Source organism: Trifolium pratense, linkage group LG4 (genome assembly GCF_020283565.1).
Source record: "Trifolium pratense cultivar HEN17-A07 linkage group LG4, ARS_RC_1.1, whole genome shotgun sequence".
In the NCBI taxonomy this organism is placed as follows: Eukaryota; Viridiplantae; Streptophyta; class Magnoliopsida; order Fabales; family Fabaceae; genus Trifolium; species Trifolium pratense.
In genome coordinates, this window is record NC_060062.1 from 48769905 (window position 1) to 48793504 (window position 23600).

The window sequence follows — 23600 nt, forward strand, 5'->3', positions numbered from 1 at the left end:
AGTTTCATGTCTATATTATCCTCGGACAAATATTTAATAAATACTTTGATTTGATGGGCTGGAGAAAAAAATTGAGCCCCCCCCCCCCCCCCCCCAAATATTGACGCCCTAGCTATGGGTCTGGTTGCCCTGTCCCAGGGTGCACCTCCAAAGAAAGAGAGACCCATGTGTTTTGGATGGGTCAACGGCAACAATTTCATAATGATTTATTTGAAGTCAGTCCAATGTGGGAAAAACACTGTCTGAACAATGCATTAACTTGGTCGTATAGATATAGGTACATTTATCGCATGGAACATTATAACTATCTCAATCGTGCTCATTGTGGTATTATAATTGGAGGTTCTAAACACACCTTAGAAGAAGATTATATACCTTGACAAAGACGACCATGGCAATGCAAAGGTTGAAGAAGTAGATACTGTTATGTCCGAAATAGTTGATCTAGCACAAGATTAGTTTGATCATTATGACTAGTCATTTGATATTTTGATGTAAATTGGTTACAGTCCAAAATATAAATGGAGGATCATATCATTGTGTATAAAATGGTATTTTTTTTTTTTTTTATAATTTACTCGTTTATGTCTTTATCGTATTTTAATTTATCGTTAATTTCATGAAATATGGTTTTTTTTTTACTAGTTTTTTGTCTGGTCTATTATGGCCTTTTTTGGTACAGTTCGCTAGTTAAGTTGCGAACCATTTACAGGGTAAGTGCAGTGGCGGCTCGCACACATGTGCGAGGCGTGCGACGGCATCGGGCCTCAAAATTTTGAGGGCCTCAGCTCAAAATTTCGAGGTCCTATAATATTACTTATATATTATTTATACCTATAAAATATCAGATGTATATTAATAGATAATTTTTTGGCCCTAAACTAATAGTTATATATTATTAATGTTCATATAATGTCATATAAGTATCAATAGATTAGTTAGCTATACTCGTAAATATAGTTTTAGTCTATTTTTATCTTTGCATAATATTTAACCTTAGATTAGGAGATTCTTTTTTGACGTTATATACAAAGATAATTATTTTGTATTTCTTATCTCATTTGATTTAATGCAATTGGTTTAATATTGATAATCTATATGTTTACAAAAATAAAAATGACTTTTTATATTATACGCGATTTAAATCGACAATTTTTTAAAAAAAAAATTAAATTTTTTATATTAAGGGGTCACTTTTATATTTTGCACAGAACCTCCTAAAATCCGAAGACGCCCCTGGGTAAGTGGGTGACCACTATTTAACTAACGGATCAGTCCGTTATAGAACAAGTTTGCCACTTAGCATGGACCCCTTCAACTTTGGTGTCAAAGACAGCCCCATTTGTGTATGGGAAAACCCCATTTGAGTAGTAAACATTTTGGTTAGTTATAACATTTTCAATTTGCTTCAAAAAGTCCCTCGTTAATTATCATATCAAAGAATACCGATAAAATCGTTATGACTAACCAATGAAGGACTATATGACCGTTTACACGCGAAATGACAAAAAGTAACAAAAACTAAATCAAATAAAAATTAAAAAAACTGAAGAAAAGAGAAGAAGAGATGTGAATGAGAGAATAGAAGAAGTGTGGATGGTATTTATAGAATTTTTGGATGTCTTTTATTGGTCCATGTCATAGTCACGCAAGTGGCCAATGAAAATTTCCACTTGGCAATCACAAAATTTGACCACAACCACATAATATGACCATCAACCAATTCGTTTGATAAGTAGCAAACAATAGTTTTTCTGAAAAAATTATTTTTATAACGTCCTCTATTTAAATAGTGAAAATGATAAAATAAAAATAAGTAGGATGCGCGAGAAACACGGTCGACGCGAAAAGAAAATTTTCATAAACTCTAGAAATAACAATCTTAGTGAATAAGGCCCTTCTTTCTAATTTTGTTTATTCATTTGTGTGTATACTAGATTTCCCACCCGTGCGACGCACGGGGAAAAATTTGTTTATATGATATGGTTTTATATTTCGTTTGTTAGTATGACCAATAAATAATTTCACATAATATTTTGATATCATTATAAATTAAACTAAATATAATACGACATTGTCATTAGATTAGAGAGATAATCATTATACAACTCACTCAAATATGTAAGTCATCCATAAGGTTGATTGAAAATTAGACTAATAACAACATAATAAAACATCACATGGTTCTTAAAATATAAGCTACGTTAATCAAATGATCAAGGCAAACATTAGCTCATCCTTTTTCTGACCAATTGAATAAAAAAAATGTGTGTATAAGTAGAGATCTCAAGCTAATGGGTTGGGCCAAATTAATAATAGCACTCACAGGTTCGTTACAAACATTAGTTCATCATTTCCCTGCCCGATTGAAGAAAAAATGTGTGTATAAGTAGATATCTCAAGCTAATGGGTTCAGCCAAATTAATAATAGCACCCTCAGCTTCATTACAAACATTAGCTCATCCTTTTTTCTGCCCTATTGAAGAAAAAAAAGTGTATAAGTAGAGATCTCAAGCTAATGGGTTGGGCCAAATTAATAATAGCACCCTCAGCTTCATTACAAACATTAGCCCATCTTTTTCCTACCCAATTGAAGAAGAAAAAAAGTGCGTATAAGTAGAAATCTCAAGCTAATGAGTTGGGTCAAACTAATAATAGCACCCTCAGCTTCGTTACAAACATTGACTCATCCTTTTCCTGCCCAATTGAAGAAAAAAAAGTGTGTATAATTAGAGATCTCAAGCTAATAAGTTGTGCCAAATTAATAATAGCACCTCCAACTTCGCTACAAATATTAGCTCATCCTTTTCCTACACAATTGGAAAAAAAAAGTGTGTATAATTAAGGATCTCAAGCTAATGGGTTGAGCCAAATTAATAATAGCACTCTCAGCTTCGTTACAAACATTAGCTCATCTTTTTCCTGCCCAATTGAAGAAAAATGTGTGTATAAGTAGAGATCTCTAGCTAATGGGTTGGGCCAAATTAATAATAGCACTCCCAGCTTCGTTACAAACATTAGCTCATCTTTTTCCTGCCTAATTGAAAGAAGAAAAAAAACGTGTATAATTAAAGATCTCAAGCTAATGGGTTCAACACCTAATTTTAGTAAATTCGTACATAGTTTTGAATTTGTGATAAAATTAAATGGATAATTAAGTATTCTAAAAACACATCATGTCAAAATGTTATAGGTAAAAAAATTGATTTTCAATAAACAACTTGATGGACGGGTATGATTTCAATATCCGTGAAAGTTGATTTAATATTACACAATTCAAAAAGATATGCATTTTTCCAATGTTGGGCCAAAATATAATGCATAATCATACTCATACTACACACTAACAAAGAGTGTTCCGTAAAAAAAAAAAAAGTTGTCCAAATCACATTCAACGTAATAGCAAAAAATATATAGCAAAAAATATATGTGAACTTTTGTAAAAATTGAAAAACTAAAATTGAAAACTTCAAATTTAGATGGACCAAAATTTAAAGAAAATTTTAAGAGAGGATAAAAATCTCCATAATAGCTACCAACTAAAATACCCTTCACTTTTCAATGCTAATCTTTACTCGTTTAAAAAAGAATTATAATTAAAATATTTCTAACTTGTGAGATAAACACGAATCAAATAACAAATTGCTTCTTTAATCTCATAGTAAAATCCACAAACTTCAAATGCTTACATCCAAAATTGGATAAACACATATGGTCTAATTTGGCATGGTAGTCACAAAGAAGTGATCACCTAATACATTAATATCCACTACTTAAATATATTGTTTATACTAAATAAAAAGAATCAAAGAGTGTCTTCAGTCACTTAATTATAATTAATTAAAGTACTAAACATGTTTGCTGCTATTGCACTGCAACTCATCTATATATATGTACCTACATCTCAATTGATATTCGTTTGATTGGGAAGCATTGTTCACTTCACATGTAGTATAAAAATAACAAATTACATAGGAAAAAAATAAGTCAAGTTCAACATACAAATCATGTTTTTGGTGCTCAATACATACATATAAATGAAGTTTAAGACACCGCTAAAACAATGAATAAGAAAAAAGAATGAATAAAAAGGGTCTCTTAAACTCCATCTAAAGGACTTGTCATGTAAAACTCTATCTTCACAAATTTAAACTTCATCCTTTGGAAATCTATCATTGCTTGTCATCTTTCCCAAATCTACAATATAGCTCCAATCAGCATTCTTCTTTGCCAAAGATACGATGAAACTACTTTGGAAAATTTTGAGCTGGTTTAACTCTTATTTATTTAGGCACAGTAGGTTGTGCAATGCTAATTAAGACAGATCCACTTGGTTGGCATTCTTGCTAACTCAGGTAGCCTTTACCTTTTATATTCACCTTTGGGATCAAATTTAGTCCATGAATCTGACCCAAATTGTATCAGCTCTGTTAGGATCTTTTTAAACTATGAAATGGACATAATTTACCATAAATGCCATGTAGCCAACAGAGAAACCTAATAAATAAAACATGTGATCTTTGTTATAAGAAGCAAAAAGACTAATATCAATGTCAATTAAAAGGGATATGCATGTTAACAAAGTCTCACTTACAACTATATCTATGATTAGGATTTATGACTAATAATCGACAGAGCTATTGAGAGGAAAAACACTGTAATGAAAACCATGAGTATTCAATAAGACAAATAGTCACATAAAAACAAATTGCACCTAGAAACTTCACAGAAAATACTGATAGATTCATCATCACTACATTAGTGCAAGTGCCAACATTATGCATCCCACAAATAAGCCATAACAAATGCCAACATTATGGTAAGCCAATGTAACTACAAACTTTGCTGCAAGGTCAATGTGAAAATTGCAGAAACCCGTGCCTTTAGATACATGAAAGAAGAAATCCCAATTTGAACATGCATTTAATTAGTCATGAAATCCAAAGCCAATAAATAAATAAATAATAATAATAATAATAATAATAATAATAATAATAATAAATCGTGAAATCCAAGGCAAGAACAAAAATAAAAAAAAAATTAGGGAGAGAGAACAGCTACCTCCAAATTCATCAAACTAAAGATGATACTGTTAAATGACATACCTTTCACTTAAATTCATTAGCAGCAATCTCTGATTTGCACGTGAAGAAGAAAAGAAACAACGTGAGGAATGAAGATTGAAGAACAACATCCCTGTAAATTGAAAGAACAAAAATATAATAGATCTGGAATCCGAAAAAAAAAAATGAATCTGTAAATAAAAACGAAAATGGATCTGAAGTGCATACCTTACTTCATAATTTTCTCGCCGCTGGGTTTGTCAAAAGTGATGGAGAAACGAAGGAATCTCTCAAATTTGTGTGTAGAGAGGAAGCTTGACCCTTTCAGTTCGAAGAAATCAACAAAAGATGGAGAGAGATGAGTAAGAAAGTAGATATTGAAAGAGAAGGAGAAATTGAATTTTGAAATTCCAACGGTAGTATCAGCGCTGCAAATGAAAGTGACATGAGTTTTAACTTGTTCATCCACGTGTGGGCTTGCCATGTTTGAATGAGGTGGGACAGAAGAAGCTTGCATAGATTTGGGATTTTGATTTGTTTTTGAATAAATTGTTTCTTACTTGTTAGCCAAAATAAGGAAACATCTCAGAGAAAGAAAACGACTTATCGGTCCTTTCTTCTACCATCGATTTTTTTCCCCTCCAGTTTTGGGCTTAAACCACATGGGCCTTGCATTTGCGGTCCATTTTAAGGCCCTTTCATCAGTCCTTCACAAAATTTTCCCTCCAACTCCAAATTTGAAAACATTGCCTAATTGAGGTAAAAATTTTGGAATTTAATGAAACCTAAATTCCTATGTGCAATGGCTTAGAGATTGACACTTGTCTTTTTTTGCTATTTAGTGTTGCTGATTTGTGTAGTTTTAAAGATGTGGTACCACGTTTTAATTCCTTTCATTTTATTAGAGTATTCAGAATGAAAATTTCAGTTCCTCTTTTGTCCTCTAAGTTTACGTCTAATTTTAGAGGAGTCTAACTCAAAACCACACTCTTTTGAGGTAATGGCTGAGATTTTAATTTTATTTCATTTGATATGTCATTCCTTTTGGATTTTCTAATTACTTAAAAAAAAAATTGAAGTTTTATTAATTATTTAATATTAAAATAAATTATGCAAAATTCGGCCCTCATCCAAATTATAAAAAAAGTCTGATGCTATCAAATAGATTTCTGAAATTACAAAATTTGTTTGACATATCTTTCCTTTTGGATTTCCTTATTATATAAACTTCCAAAAAATTGGCATAATGAATATTTTTGAGAAAATGAAGGGTACCATCTAACATCAACAAATGAATGAACAACATAATGGGATTGATATGAGCACAATATTTTCACAAAAAAAAAACTATAGTATTATTAAATAACCAAAACATAAATATGACCAAAATCATTGCAACAATATCAACTTATTTACTATAACAGGTGAACCATTGCATAAACTCTCCACATTTCACTGATACCTACACCAATAACATTGTTAAAGATATCAGAGAAACAGGGGTTTTCCTAGCCTATGGCTTTATTGCATCAACAACTATTCATATATATATGTTCCCATATTACTTTGAAACTTGGAAATAATTAATCTCCTACTTAAACTTTTTGGATATTGGGGCGTCAGGAGCTGGCATTAAATCAGGAGACATGGTTTAAGCTTTCTTTTTTGCTTTTTCAGCGGACTTTTCAGGAGATTTTTCAGGGGACGTTTCAGGGGACATGGTTTTCTTTGCTGATTCATATGTGTCATCCAATATGGTTTTAGCTTTTTTCTTGGCCTTTTCAGAAGACTTTTCAGGAGACTTTTCAGGAGACATTTCAGGGGACATAGTTTTAGCTTTTTTCTTGGACTTTTCAGGGGACTTTTCAGGAGACAAATTTTTCTTTGCCGATTCATATGCTTCACCCAATTTGGTTTTAGCTTTTTTCTTTGCCTTTTCAGGAGACATTTCAGGGGACATTTCAGGGGACATAGTTTTCTTTGCTGATTCATATGTCTCATCAATTATGGCTTTACCTTTTTTCTTGGGCTTTTCAAGGGACACTTCAGGAGACATAGCAGGAGAATTTTCAGGCGACATAGTTTTCTTCGCTGATTCATATGTTTCGCCCACTTTAGTTTTAGCTTTATCATATGCACCTGATGCTTTATCTTTAGCAGCATTAGCTGTTTCTCCAACTGATTCTGAAGCCTTGCTTGTTTGCTTCTGGGCTTCACCAAGTGCACTACTTGCTTTTTCTTTTCCAGACTCAGCAACTCCTTTTGCTGTCTCAGCAGCTCCTTTTGCTGTCTCTTTAGTATGATAAGCCGCTTTTGAAGCAAACTCAGAAGATTCTATATACAAATTAATAAACATTATATTCTAATTGAAGATTCATAGAATGTTTTATGTATTCAGACCATATTATGAACTAGATACATCAAATATTATATGAATCTAGAAAGCAAACTTTTACTTATAATGAGGACCGGAGGAATAATGATTTAAGAGGTCTTATCATGATTGTAACAACATTTGTTGCATTTACCCATATTTTAATACAATATAAAGTTTGCAGCGTAATGCAACCGCAATTTAAAACTATTACATCAAAATTTTAATGAAGAATCATATACCTGATGCAGCATTTTTCACTGAATCTGCGGTCGTTGAAGCAGCTTCTTCAACTTGAACCTTTGCATTTTGTGGTATTTCTTTTACATCCTCGCTTGACCCGAATGGTCTATGAAAAATAATTGCATATTAATAATGAATGAAAAGATAACTTTTGAGGATTAGCCTAATTTTATGAACAAAAAAAAATCATATTTATAAAACTATTTGACTTTAATTATAACTATTTCTAAAATTACCATAAATCACTGTAATTTATTTGCAGCGTAAAAAATTTGAAATTCAACTCTTATTTCATCGTAATTGGAAACTAATTTACGTCAAAGGTTCTAAATTGCAATTATAATGTGACCTTTGACATATAAATATATTTTGCACTGGTCTTCAAAACTTTTATATCGTGACTACACCTCCACAAATTAAATGTGTCCTAGTGTTGGACATGGGTTAGTGTTCATCACTAACAGAACACTGACATATATGATTTACACAATAAAATTTTGATAATTTAAAAAAATGAAAGTAAAAAAAAATACACCTCTATTTCAATTATTCATAAAATATGTCTTTATTTTGATATAATTCCCAAAATAATTATTAGTTTTACTGATTATGTCATTTTCTTAAAGTATTATCAATATAAACATGTTAGTGTCCGCATCTATAATCGTGCTTCATAGATTGTTGTTGCATACCACGATAGTTGTTGCGGCATCAACCAAAATGGATACATTATTGTTCAAATTAAAATGCGTACATTTCTTTTGAGTTTAAGGAGATAATTATGCGATTATATATAACAGAAAATTAATTAAAAGAACAATATATACTTACTTAGAAATCTTATCATATGCCCATTGAGCAAAACCCTCGGATTTCTTTTCGGCTTCACCGACCACCTCAGTGGTACCCTCCTTAATATCTCCAGACGGGGCTTTGGCATCATCAATGCCGTATGCCCTACACATCCCTACACATACGGCAAGACAAAACACCAACAAAACAAATTTTGCATTTTGTGTCCTCATTTTTCTATGTTAACAATTAGTTTTTCCTTTTACTTTTTATGTTTTGTATGAATGAAAATGAATTCACGTAAGGCTCTATATATATGTGTTTGTGTGACTGAACTTAGAAATATGCATGGAAGGTGTTGCGTTGCATGCGGTTTACAATCAATTTTGATTATTGTAACGGGTTTTTCTCCACTCCACTATCATATTCTGTGGTGATTTTTTTGTGGTCATTGATTTTGGCATAAAAAAGTTTGAAAATTATTATTTTAAATTGTTATTATAGTTTAATGGATATGTTCTATTTTACACTAAAATTCAAGCATCCTACTATACCATATAATTAAAGTGGGATAATTTGGTGGAATATATGATTGCCATAGAATGATATTGTAATCTTCTTTTTTTTCATAGAATCTGTGCATATTCTAGTTTCTCTTATTATTATATTATTATGGAGAAGTAATTAACATGAGTTGATGAAGTTACTTATGTTGTGTTTGTTTTAAGTGATTTTTGTAGATTCCTAGAAATAAAATTATAGAAAATATTAACTCACTTGGGTTGGTTTGGTGATATTTGACTTGGGACCTGAGAATGTGTTCCTCCTTAAAGTCTCGGGTTCGATTATCTCTGGTGCCAATTTGGATGGGCTAATTTAGCTTCTTCAAAAAAATATTATTCTCATGTTTGTTTGTTAAAGGTTATGAAATTTTATTCTTTGGTATAAAAGATTCTTGTGAAAAGAAAGGAAAAAAAAATCAAAGAAAAAAAGGTGGGAATAAAAATTCCCATGAAATGTAAATAAAATGAAATCCTATGTAGCTACCAATTATAACTTCTCTATTATAAAAGTTCCTAGAAATATTTAAATTTTACCAAACACATGTTTTTAACAAACCTAGGAATAAAATTTTCATCTTTATATTTCAAAAAATTATTCCTAAAAATGAATTTTGTAAAGTTGAAAAAAACACCTCTTTAGTTTTAATTTTTATCTATATTGTTTAGGATTTTTGTTAGTTTTGTATGATTTTTCTCTCTCTCCTATAACTCTTTTTTCCCCTCAAATTTCTATATTTACCTTTGAAAAAAAAACTTCGTAACGTGTTTTCGGAAAGCAAGTTTCCAAATTATTATTCAAGGTAAAAAAATTCAAAAAACGTGTTTCGAAATTTTTATGCAAGAGCAAAAATAAAAATTTGGGGGAAGAGAAACATTCGTTTTGTATTTCTTTCTCTTTGTATTTGGGCTTTGTTGTTTTTTTATCTAATAGGTCTTTTTAATGTTTTTTATAATAAGCCTTTTTTGTTACAAAGCTAAGTAAAAAGAAAAAAAAAACAGAGGCAAAGAGAAAGAAAAAAAAAAAGGGGCTATTCTCTAGTGAAAAAAGTTTCAGCCGTATCACTTCATAGAAGATTAAGAATAACTTTCAGAGAAGAAACGTGAATAGACAAATCAACATCTCTAAATAGAGACACGCGAATGTTGCTCATAGCTAAGATAACTTCATCATTAACTAGTTTCCATATTTTTATTAATATTCTAACATTATTCAAACTTTTATTATGAAAATGAGATAAGCTATTTACCGTTAAAAAAAATGTTATTTCAATTGTTAGTTTATATTTATACACAAAAAATTATCTACTTGTTTTATATTATGGCTAATCCTATATAATAAAGTTATCCTTTATATTAAGCTACACCAAGCAAAGATTATAGGAAACATCAAGATGAGGTTAGTTCTGTTAATGGTCTCGCTCTCAACTATTAAAAAGGTATTTTGTGAGTTTTTTTTTTCACAACCGGTATCCACTGGACCGTCTAATCTGATTTGGAGGTCAGTTTTAACATCAAGTAATTTCAGTCTCATTTCTAAGTCCAGCATCAATCACCGGACCAACTAATAATTGACATTCTATCTGATTTTGAATATAAGTAAAAAATCTTTTTAGCTTCGTTGAATAAAACATGTATATGGGTCATTTAATGGTTCATAATAGTCCAATATACCTGCTTTATTCAATCAACCTAAACTTTTTTTTGCTTATATTCTTTTTGTTTCCCTCATAATAATAATATATGTAAAAGAAAAAACACAGGAGAAATTAAAAAAATAGAGGACATAAAATCTAATCCAATAAAATCACACAAAAATCTCTAGTTAAGTCAAACATTAATTAGAGGTATAATAACCGATGAATGAACACTGACCGTCAACATAAAATAGTCCAAGAACCAACTACTCCATGCAACCGCAGCAGCTGCTAGTAGACCGACTCTTTCGATCCAAATAGTCCAACCTCAAACTAATAAGAGAATGACGAGAGATATCAATCCGGTCCGAAATCAATCACGTGGACTAAATGATATTTAAGCTGCACCAACGCCGAACTTTAAGACTTGATATCCTGCAGATTTCGACAAATCTAAAAATAATCAGAGATCCAAATAGCAGAACACGAATCGGTACCTGTTCACTCTACCGGAAGAGAACAACCCCGACAAATTCACATTCCAACTGTGAAACTCTTGGAACCAAAAATTTGAAGCAAAAGCAATTGGCTTTTTTTGCTTATATTAAAACTGGAGGAGTACATTGTGATTAGATGACATTGTCAAATTTGGTTTTGTTCTTATGGATATGAATAATGATCATTTATTTTGTATGTGCGTTTGTTTGAACTTCTCTTTACCATTGCAATATGATTTCAGTTTCACATTGTTGTGGAGGGAAGAGGAAGTTAAGTATATGTTTGGTTTCAATTTTAAATGGAGCAAAATTGATTAGTGTAGAATTAATTTGGACATGTTTGAATGTGTTCAACTAGAATTAATTTTGTCTCTAGAATTAATTTTGTCTCTAGAATTAATTCAAACTTCACGTTATGGAAACTAGCATATGACAATGACGCCATCGCTAATGAATGAGCCACATTGTTTATTTGTCGCCGAAAATAACTTATGTTAAAGTTTGGAAGGGAAAAAAAAAGAAGAGTGAAGCCATGAAACCATGTTGTCTTCGCTGCTATAAAATAACCATTATCATCTCTTAAACACATACTGATGCAGTAACATCTTTGTTGAATATTGCCTTGAAATAATGTAAAAATCAGAAAATCATGTTTTGGTAGATTCTGCCTGCTCACGCCCAGGCGTGGGAGCTGGCGCCCAGGCGTGAAAAACTGGGCTGAACACTGCCTGCTCACGCCCAGGCGTGGGAGGCTGCGCCCAGGCGTAGTGCCTACGGGCCTATATATATGTTATGCGTTTTCTGACTTTTTTAAGGTGATTTTAGGGTTTCTAAAGCCAACAAAAGACTAGGGTTTATTAGAGAACTTCTCTTGGGAATACTGTAGGGTTGGGGATTGATTCATCACCTTGTAAACACTTATTGATTGAATCTCTTGGTCACGGGGAGAGATTCGGGAAAAGGGTAGAATTTAGGAAAACTCTAAATTCTTGCAACCCTTGTATTGAATCTTTGTAATCAAGCTTTTCATTGATAGTGGAACGGAGAGTTGCTCTCTCCCCCATAGTAGGTCGGTTTTGACTGAACTGGGTAAACAATTTTCATCGTGTTCTTTACGTTTTCGCGGTTTATCTTTTGTTATTGTTATTATTGTCATTCTCGCTTGTTGATTGCTTTAATCCATTTGCTCCACACACATCAAGGTATTGGTGTGATTCAATCCGAACTCACAACAATTGGCGCCCACCGTGGGGCAAAGGATCAAACGAATTAAGTATCATGGGTTCTAAGTGGGAGATTGAGAAGTTCACCGGTAAAAATGACTTCGGTTTGTGGAAGGTGAAGGTACGGGCAATATTAACACAACAAAAGTGTGTTGAAGCATTGTTGGGCATATCGAATATGCCAAATACTCTCTCGAACACAGAAAAGAGCGAGATGAATGATAATGCTTTGAGTGTCATTATCTTGTGCCTCGCGGATAATGTGTTGAGGGAAGTAGCTAAAGAAAAAACTGCGGCGGCTATGTGGACCAAGCTGGATGCGTTGTATATGACGAAGTCTTTGGCACATAAGCAGTGTTTGAAAGAACGGTTGTTTTTCTTTCGAATGGTGGAGAACAAGCCTGTGGTGGAGCAACTTTCGGAGTTCAACAAGATCATTGACGACTTGGCGAACGTTGACGTGAATTTGGAAGACGAGGACAAGGCCTTTCATTTGTTGTGTGCTTTACCCAAGTCACTTGAAAATCTCAAGGATGCGTTGCTTTATGGCAAAGAAGGTACTATCACATTGGATGAAGTTCAATCGACTTTGAGGACCAAGGAGTTGACAAAGTTGAGAGACTTGAGGGTTGATGATAGTGCGGAAGGGTTAAATGTGATGAGGGATAGAAGTGAGAACGACGGTAGAGGAAAGGGGAAGAAATATGGTTCCAAGTCTAGGCCAAAGGGTGATAGTGGTGGCAAGTTCAAATGCTTCCATTGTCAAGAACTGGGTTACTTCAAGAAGGACTGTCCTCAGAGAAGGGGCAGTGGTAGTTCGTTAGTTCATGTTGCCGTTGATGAGGAGGAAGGCTATGAGAGTGCGGGAGCACTCATAGTCACCAGTTGACACCCATAGTTTGCTGATCAGCCTGGAGAGGCGGTGGTAATAATACTCAACATCAGCCTGGAGAGGCGGTGGAATAATACTCGGGATTACGTTTGAAACAACTTTATTATTGTGACACTACTAGAAAACTCGCATTTAGCGACCGATTTAGAGACCGATTTTGATGAAAATCGGTCTCTAAATCCTTTAGCGACCATCTAAAATCAGCATCAACAACCCTAGTCGCTAATCATTAGCGACCAACTCAGAGACCGAATTTTAGCGACCAACACAACGACCGATATCAGCGACCGGTTTAGAGACTGAAGTCAGAGACCGAATTTGCGACTGATGTTTGCGACGACATGTTCGACGCTACAGCGGCTGATTTAGTGACCAACTGTGAATTAATTTCTGGTGATTTGCGACCGATTTGGAAATATTTTGTTAAAATCAGTCTCTATTTCGGTCGCTAAGGAGTTTTTTTTTAAAAAAAAAAAATTATTATTAAATTTACAATCCCTAAAAACAATTTTTTTTTTGTCTAATATAATATCTCTAAAACATTATAAACACCAATGAATTAAACATGTAAACAACAATATGAACGTCATGGTTATGTAGAATTAAATCTCAATAATGATGATTATTCACCAAAAAAAAATAAAAAATCTCAATAATGATGATTAAAAAAGAAAATAAGCCATAACATGTAAACATATCATTTTGGATATCGTCGAACATAGACTCATTGTTATTTTGTCTTGTCCACTGTCAAACAGAACATTACAGAAGCAGATACAATACTAAGCTGAATCTTGCAGACAAGAAATAAGATCATGAAACAGCCAGCACATATTCTATATATATCTCATAAACTTGGCTTATCTGCTGCAGGAACATCTCCCTAATCTCCAAATAAACAATTGATGATTGGGGTGAAAGTAAATATCCATTCTAGAATTATAGTAAAATTGAAGGGGCAATGCAACTGACTATGGCAGAACATGTCAACAAATTAACATTATGGAAGCAATATTCTTGGCCATTAATTTGGAAATTAAAGGCTTTTGAACATCAATCATCAAAACCAGACCACCACTTCCTACCCCAACTTTACTTGATTCTCCAATCTTTGATTAAATAGTCCTGCCCTTTGAAATAATTTGGTCCTTGATCCACATGTAAGTTGGTAGTATTACATAGTAAGTGGCTTCAATTGCACCAAAAATAAGCCTCGAGACAAACACCAATGGATTTACAGGTTTCTGTACATCCTCCTCTACCTTAGGACCAAGCTTCATAAAGACATGCATATAATGAATAGTTTAGTGTTTGATGAATTTTGATATCTAAAGAAGAACTTAAAAAGGGTATATATTACAAGAAAGGGAGAGTCACCTGATAAAGGCTTGACACCAGTGACAGAACAACCCATGATGAGTCTGTGCTGCCTCCGTAAGCCGCGATACCATTTTGGACCTATCCTTTTGAGCTTGACATCTTTGAAACCAGCCTTCTTAAACCATTCAATATACCAGTCCTCCTTAGGGAAGAGCATCCACATGTCTGCAAAGAATTGAAACAGCCAAAAAGTTGGGTGCACAGGACCTATAAGGCATGCTTTGCCTCCTATTTTTAGCACTCTGTATGCTTCCTTAAACCCACTGACCTGTGGATCAGGTCAGTATTCAATGCTGAACAACATAATAATCTTATGTTAAATTGACACATAAGGAAAGTGATAGCACAATTAGTAGGAACAATAGATAAATTAGCTATTTTTGACTAATGATCATGAAGTTAAAGTTAGCATTTTCCACTAAAATATTAAAGTATTAGTTACCATTAAAGATATTCACAATCATGATTCACAAAGGCTAATTTTTCAAATATTTTGGTCCAATGATCATAGGACTAAGATTTGACTTATAAAGCTCAAATGGGCATCCACCGTAAATTATCTTACAAGCATCCCTTATTCTTTGAAATTAGGAAGTTGAAAAGGTTGTTTCTCAATACCTCGTTTCCCCTGCCAAAACAATAGCAGAATTTCTAATGAGATAACTAATAGCTTAATGTATGCCAATATCGACTATATAATGAGGCTAAGAAATATCAATCATGTGGAATAAGTGAATAACTGAGCAAAATAAAACTGAGCATAAGTAAACCATGTGGAAGAACTACAATTAATTAATATAGATAAAACATATTAAGTGAATAACTAAGGATAATTAAACTGAGCATAATTAATCCACAATTAGTTCTTGAGTTGGGGGTTGAATTGTATAAAACCAAACACATTAATCAAATGAGGGTTAGATTGTACAGACATGAAAGAGGGTTTGCAACCAACTAATGCTATATAGCCATAGATGAAGAGTCATTTGAGAATAAATTTTAAGTTTCCTTATCAGCCTTATCATCAAAGCATAACATACAGATAAAAGTAGTAAACCAGGAGAGAAGACTACTCACATGTAGTGTGACATTTTGAACTTGAAAATAATGATATGAGAATGACCAATGTCGATGATGTTACCGGCATAATTATATACATACTCTAAGGTTTCTAATAACAAATTCTGAATTCAACAATCAATATCTCAAAACACCTACTTTTGTGCTTATTAATAATAAATAATTTGTTATTTTCATTGCTTATAATGTTACTTATAGAATCATGACTTTAAAACCATGGATAGAACAGAGTCATGATATCCAACACGATGTGAAAGGTAAGTGGCTTTCCACAATTGTAGTTTTTATAAAAAACTTTACCATTCTCCAATCAAACCCACATAATGCCCCTAAAATCAACATATATGTCAAGTTAAAAAAATGATCCCTTAAGTAGCAGAATAAACTGAGCATGGAATTTTAAAGTATTGTGAAATGGTCCCTTGAAGTTTATTGTTAAACCTTCAGAGTATTAAGGTTTCATATTTTTTTAAAAGATATACCAATGGTAAATAGAGCAGGCAATTTGAACAATGAAAAATTGAAATTGGCAATTGAAATTTTAACGAGAGAATCAATTTGGATTTAGGGTCACATGAATATTAGGGTCTGGATGAAATTGAAAACAAAAAATGCAACTTGGAGATGAAATCAGAAAATTAACAGAACACAATTTCATAGGGTTCAAGGATAAAATAGCGAACCTGAGCAGTGAGCGTGGTGAGAGACCTCAACGGAAGAGAAGCATGTGTGCGGCTGTAAGCTGACGAAGACATCAATGATGGACGATACAGAGATTGTGTGTGGTGTGAACGGCTCTCAAAGTGCAGGAGCGAGCGATGATGGATACTTTAATGCTTGACTGCTTGTGGTGACGTGAAAAACGAACGCCGGAGCAGTTGCGAAGAGAGAAGAGACGAAAGGGGGAAAATAGAGTCCTGACTCCTGATGGCTAATGAGGGAGAAGAAGAGCGATGTTTCTGGCGGCCAAAAACAAGATTGATCACTGGGAGAAAGAGGAGTTGTAGAGAAGAATATTCATCGTGAGGAGAGTGTGAAGCAAGAGACACGCTCTAGGTTTCAATCCAGTTTTTTTCTTTATAATAATAAAATAATAATAATAATAATAATAATAATAATAATAATAATAATAATATTAATAATAATAATAAATTAAAATAAAACATAAAATAAAATAAAACATTATTAGCCATGAAAGTTTTAAATTGTTTTGAACCATTTAACATAGATAAGATAATTTGAGACTTTGTCACTTATTCAAAAAAAATTATTAGAGGGTCGTATATGCAGAAACAAAAAATAGTAATAATATTTGATTTTTGATTTTTTTTTTAATTTGTTTAAAAAAACGTTTGTGTCGGATCTGCTGTCGCTAATAATAATCGGTCTCCAATTCGGTCTCTAAATTGCATAGCGACCGATTTAGTGACCGATTTGTTTTTTGACTTTGACTCTCAAAATTTGGTCTCTAATTCGGTCTCTATAGCGACCAAATTATTTCGGTCGCTAAATCAGTCTCTAAAATCAAATTTTCTAGTAGTGTGAGAATGCGGATGTGCTAGTGTGGTGAAGTTGGGAATCAATGGAGTTGAAGTCATGGACTTTGGATGCTCCGATCACATGTGTTTTGAGGAAGGAGTACTTTGAAGCCCTAGAGCTAGTTGAAGGTGGAGTTTGTTCATCTTGGAGACGAGAAAGCTTATAAGGTTTAAGGTATGGTTGAATTTCTTTCACACAATGCGAGGTATTGTTCTTGAACTTTGTTACTAGTTGTGATTCTCATGGTGTGGATAAGTTGTGAAACTTCGGTTGGTTGTTAGTGACATTGGTTGGTTTTAGTTGTACTAGTGAAATGAAGTTTACTAGGTGGTGGAACTAAACCGGGAAGTGTTGGAGACTACCAATGACTTGATGTGTGTTTCGGAGTAGTTGAAAAGTGTTACGTTACAAGGTGGAGGACATAGTGGATATACCGGTTTGAGGCTTTGGTGGAGGAAACTCGGTTTGAGGTGGAGGTACATCAAAGTGGTATGGCTATGGAGACCTTGTGTGGAAGCAACGGTGATCAAGCTTGGTAACTTGTTAGACTGCGGGAGGTAGTTGGACACAAGGAGAGTTTGAGGTTGCAGCTTGTGAAACCACCTAAAAATTCCACGGTTGGTTGGAGGCAAGCAAATCTTCAAGAGTACGGAAAGCTACAATCTGGGGTTTGTAGAGGGTACGGTGTCGCTTATGGGTTGTCCTAAAAAATCCAAGGGCAATTGGAGGCAAGCATTTTTCGGGACTACGGAGAGGTAGACTCCGGGGGCCGAATAGGAGTGGTGTAAACTTGGAGAGAGCAGCACGGTGGTTGATGAGAAGTCGGCATCACCATTGATTTAAAGGCAAGGTGGAGAATTGTTGAATATTGCCTTGAAATAATGTAAAAATCAGAAAATCATGTTTTGGTAGATTCTGCCTGCTCACGCCCGGGCGTGAAAAACTGGGCTGAACACTGCCTGCTCACGCCTAGGCGTGGGAGGCTGCGCCCAGGCGTAGTGCCTGCGGGCCTATATATATGTTATGCGTTTTCTGACTTTTTTAAGGTGATTTTAGGGTTTCTAAAGCCAACAAAAGACTAGGGTTTATTAGAGAACTTCTCTTGGGAATACTGTAGGGTTGGGGATTGATTCATCACCTTGTAAACACTTATTGATTGAATCTCTTGGTCACGGGGAGAGATTCGGGAAAAGGGTAGAATTTAGGAAAACTCTAAATTCTTGCAACCCTTGTATTGAATCTTTGTAATCAAGCTTTTCATTGATAGTGGAACGGAGAGTTGCTCTCTCCCCCAGAGTAGGTCAGTTTTGACTGAACTGGGTAAACAATTTTCATCGTGTTCTTTACGTTTTCGCGGTTTATCTTTTGTTATTGTTATTATTGTCATTCTCGCTTGTTGATTGCTTTAATCCATTTGCTCCACACACATCAAGGTATTGGTGTGATTCAATCCGAATTCACAACAATCTTGATCCTTAAAAATTATCACATCTACGTTAAACTTGACTTCGCCTAGAACAAAACACTACAAAATATTGAGGCCAATAATCATCAATTTAAACAAACATGACTAAATTTTCACACAAGTACATAACAAGAGCTCGCATTAAGAAGATTTTAAAAAGTTTAGCAACAAAAAGGCAGAGGCTTGACCTTGGATCACGTAAACTGAGCCAATTCTAAAGATATTAGCTCAAATTGTAAGTTTTAATATCAACAGCTACTATGTTCAGGAAATCTAGCTTTTAGCTTTGATATCATCTTAGACTTGAGAATTTAGCCAAATTCAACTCTACAAAATTGACTTGTAAGGTGAAAATTGTCTCTACTTCTAAATGCATGATAAAGTCATCTCACATCCAATACGTGACTCTTAATAATGAGCATTTTGTTAATTTCAATTCAATGACAAATATAAAAGGATCAACACAATATTTATAATTTGTATTTACTTTTTATTCTCATTTCATACCCTAATAACTCCATTTTTGAGTCTTTGACTAATTAATTAGGTATTCCGACTGTATTAAAAGTTTTTTTTTTGTTTAACCTTCGTATTTCTTGAAGAAGATGACTCTGATAATACAAAATTCGTTTGGAGATATGGTACAATTTGGTTTTAATCAAGATTCGAATGCGGTTCTTTTGAATGATTTTTTTAACTAAATTTTATCTACAACTTAAAATTTGGTATAATTTTTCTCCTAATATGTACTATAAAAAAATAATAAAATAATACGCTACAAACAATTATTTAATAATATTAGAATTTAATTAATCCTTCATGACATTACAATAATTAATCAAGTTATACTAATTATACAATATTTAATTTCTTCATTTTGATACAATTTTAATGAAACTAAAGGCAGGGAATACAATATCAAATGACTATAGCTATAGAAAGAAACTAAGGAATTAAATAGGATAGAACACTGCCACACATTCACTTGGCAGCAGGATCATGCAGTTAGAGTGTTTCATAGCTTCTGCCAAAGATACACTATGCATTGTTACATTGTTTATTAAAGATTAATTGATTGATACATCAAATATTGGTTATTCAAGCCTTATTGCATTGTTGATATATCTTCAAGAACCTGCGAAGTTTATAAGAAAAGATAAATCTTATTAGTAAAGCACAAATAATTAATTATACAAATTAAAGGACACTTAAAATATTAAAGCCAAAATTTTCAAATAATTTATAAGAATGAAAATATTCATTGCTTATAAATTAATTAATGAAATGTTATAAAATTAATTGCACATAAGAAGCTATGCAATAAACTCTTTTCACTTTTGAACAAGAACAAATTAGCAAATATATATGATGCACATTAATTTTTTTTTTGTTAACACTCTCTTTCTCAAGGGAATGAGGTCCCGATAATTTAGAATTCAACTGTAATTAAGTAAAGTCTAAACAAGAATTATTCCTATCAGAAATCGGACTCAGACTCTCTCAAACGATTTGACTAATAAGCGTGGGGCCATTAATATGGACAAGATAGGATTGGATTATATTATCATGTTTCATTACTATTTATAAGTGCATGGACAAGTCACAAATCATTGTTAAAGTGCATGGACAAAGTAGTTTTGAGTGAACAAGAGAAAAACATATATGGAGTTATGGACCACAAATATAAAACTAATAACTAAATAAAACTATAGCACTTTTGAGGATCCCAAATTCTTATCTCATTCAATGGACCCCGTATTGCCACAAGTACTTCAAGTACACAGCAATCATACTTCAAATTGAGAGTGTGTTATCAAATTTTGATGTCTAAAAAAATTAAGATATTATATGTCCGCTGCTTAAGTAGAGAACTGAATCCGCTACTTAAGTAGAGAACTGAACTGGATGTTAAATTTCTTATTTTTATAACGTCCGCTACTTAAGTAGCGAAAGAATAAAGTGGAAATTATAAAGACGTGCCAGGAAACACGTAGGGCACCAAAAGAAATTTTCATTTGAAAAACCTTACCCAAAAAACCCTATAAACATGGCTATTAAGCATATATATATACCTTAATTAGTTGTTGTTGGTGTTAGTTTTGTAACGAGGAAAAGGGACACGACCATGCTCAATACTTTGAACATCTTCTTTGAGGATTTCATAGTGACTTTTAACATCTTCAACTGATTTTCCAACCACTTTAGCAACATTGTGCCATCTGTCAGGTGTTTCTCTATCATATAAAGCCAATGCTTGTTCAAACAATTTGTTCTGCCTTGCAGTCCAAGATGTTGCCATTTGTTGATGAAATGAAATGAATGAATAATATGAAGAATGAAGTTAAAAAAGATTGTTAGAAAAGGAATATATATATTTATATTTTTAGTCAAGAGAAGTTATGGGAAAGAGGTGACTAATTGAGTTCCTTATATGTAGGAGAAAAAGTGCATGTCATGTTGGTAAAAGAATATATATTATTATATCTTCCAAAATGCAATGAAGATAATTAAGGTGACTCGTTCCCTTAAGAACCACATGTGACAGCTAGCTAGTTGAAGAAGAGGAGATTCTAGATCAAAAGACATGAATTAATGCCTTTAGACATATTCTTCTAAATCATGTTTCATATATCTTTGTCAAGTGGAGTGTACATTTCTTTCGTGGTTCATTTTGGTGCTCTTGTTAGAGGTTATGTACTTTTGTGTAGCTAGCTAGCTTAGCACAACTTGTGCATGTGTCATGTGTGCCTTAGCTAATTCATTGATAACATTTTGCTTCTTTTTTTATAAATAAAAAAGAAGTAGTGTCCTTTGCAATATTATTGAAAATGAATGTGAACTTTACATAAATTTTGTTTAAGCCATTACTATAACTTATCCTAAAATTAGACTTAGAAACATTGTAATTGCAAGGACAACTTCTTATGATCCTATTATACACTCTTGTTATATGATGATATGATTATTATTATAGGTGATGTTGGATGAGATTAATAAGTGGAAATTACAATTAATTAGCTAAAAGATTTTAGACGAATTCTTCGCTATTTTTGGGGATTGAAGTTTTCTATTGATCTCCTAAGGGTTATCTTTATTCCGATCAAAGTACATTCCTAACACTCTTTAGCAAGCTCGAATGATATTTGAGCAGTAGATAGTTCTTTAGAGTTAAATGTGAAATATATTTCCTTTGGTGTTCGACTACTATATCCTATTTTGTACCGTACTTTAATTAGTTGGTAGTTTGGTGTATTTTACTTTTACGAGACTAGATATTGCTTATGCAGTGTGTGTTGTTAGACGGTTTGTTGTTTCTCTCGCTATAGTACAATGGGCATCCGTGCTTCGTATTCGTTGTAATCTTTAGGGAACTCGGTTATATCATCTTCTTCCTTAATTAGAGTCATGTGCTTACATTGATATTGATTGGGCCAGTGATCCTATAGATCGTAAGTCTACCATAATGTTTTGTATATTTCTTGGAGATTCTTTCATGGAAGACCATAAAACAAGACATTTCTTTCACTCTACAAAAGTTGAGTACCGTGTTATGACATGTTAGAAATAATATAAAACCATTAATGTGGCTCTATCTTAACAACTTAAGTTTTTGGGATAATTGGTTATTTGACATGATATCAGAGTCTTTATGACTAAGTGGTCTAGAATTCGATCTCATCCCCTCACTTTCTAATTAAAAAGTAGAAAATTTAAGCATATGGTAGGTGGGCCTATGCATTATCCATACTTCAAACTATTGATGTGGCTCTATCCTAACAGTTTAAACTCTTGGGATAATCGGTTATTTGACAGAGACTACTACTAAAATAGTTTGGTTGTATTACTAGTTACTTTCTGATATGGATGGCCTCTTTATGAACTAAGTCTTATATGTATTGTGATAATTAGAGTGTCATTCAAACTATACACAACTTTGTATTTCATGAATGTACCAAATACATTGAGATTGATCGTCACTTCACACACTTTCCCATTTTCGTCATTGCCCCATTAATTATTTTGTTGCTTATTTCTTCCTCTCGCATATCGTTGATTTCTGCATGAAGACCCATTTTATTAAATATTTTGGTTTCTTGATTGTTACTTCACACTTCACCATCTTTCTTTTAAATATCAGTTTCACGCTATAACATAAAACAGTGTGAAACTATTTTTTTGAATGTAGAAAATTCAAATCCTGTATTTTTCACAACTGCAACTGATCCAAGCCCTTAAAAAAAAAAGTTGAGGTAAATTCTTAGATACCCAACTTATACTGTTAAGTTCTGGTACCCTCTAAACAAAATTCGTTTAAAAAATATGAATTTTTATTGGTACCTAACAATATAAGTCGGATTGGATAGGTTCATCTTAAAAAGAAACTATATGGATATTTGTTATCAATTAGCATGAACATTTGTAGTTAGATTCATAAGACTCTCATGGATTATTTTCCTTTATTAAATTATATATGTTGTGTCTCCTTAAGAAAAAGTTTATCTAAACACGCGGGATTAAGCTTAAATAAACTATTTTTATTTTACAAATAAACTCTTCTAACTAAAGCTTAATAAACTCTCAAAATTTTAATATGCAACGAACGGTGGTCTGATATATGCCGCCAACATTTTCTCATGTGTTATTACCATTTAAGTTGCTACATACGTGACTCATCACACATGTAAGAACATATTCTTACTAATTGCTTGAAAGTCGAAAGAGACTACTTAATTAAAATAGAGGGTGAATGAAAATGAAAATGAAAATGAAAATGAAAATTCAAAGTAGGATGAGCTGGCTCACATTTTAAAGATTAAGTCCATCATTTTTGGCAAATCTATTGTAATACCAGCAT

At 32.9% G+C, this 23600-nt stretch overlaps 1 protein-coding gene and 1 long non-coding RNA gene across 10 annotated transcripts; both read right to left on the reverse strand.

Moving 5' to 3' along the window:
• Positions 1-3878: 3878 nt before the first annotated feature.
• Positions 3879-5669, reverse strand: LOC123923461. 3 transcript variants are annotated; one of them, XR_006814406.1, is made up of 3 exons: positions 5292-5669; positions 5106-5196; positions 3879-4406 (listed from the first exon to the last, which is right to left on the reverse strand). It is a non-coding gene; the product is annotated as an uncharacterized LOC123923461 (long non-coding RNA). The 3 variants fall into 3 exon arrangements; XR_006814404.1 differs by having other exon boundaries at positions 3879-4497; XR_006814405.1 differs by lacking the exon at positions 3879-4406 and adding an exon at positions 4622-4881.
• Positions 5670-13956: 8287 nt separating this feature from the next.
• Positions 13957-16708, reverse strand: LOC123882327 (2-methyl-6-phytyl-1,4-hydroquinone methyltransferase 2, chloroplastic-like). 7 transcript variants are annotated; one of them, XR_006799769.1, is made up of 4 exons: positions 16425-16708; positions 15280-15289; positions 14659-14929; positions 13957-14555 (listed from the first exon to the last, which is right to left on the reverse strand). XR_006799769.1 is itself a non-coding variant. In XM_045931176.1 (4 exons), exons 1-4 carry the CDS (start codon positions 16494-16496, stop codon positions 14545-14547), a joined length of 261 nt encoding a protein of 86 aa, XP_045787132.1. In that variant the 5' UTR covers positions 16497-16705; the 3' UTR covers positions 13957-14544. The 7 variants fall into 7 exon arrangements, 1 of the variants encoding a protein (XP_045787132.1); XR_006799768.1 differs by having other exon boundaries at positions 15227-15289; XR_006799766.1 differs by having other exon boundaries at positions 15104-15289.
• Between the last annotated feature and the right edge of the window lie 6892 nt (positions 16709-23600).

Coding starts and splice junctions, on each gene's coding strand:
- LOC123882327 (XM_045931176.1), bottom strand. CDS start 16,496: ATGTCTTCGTCAGCTTACAGCCGCACACATGCTTCTCTTCCGTTGAGG.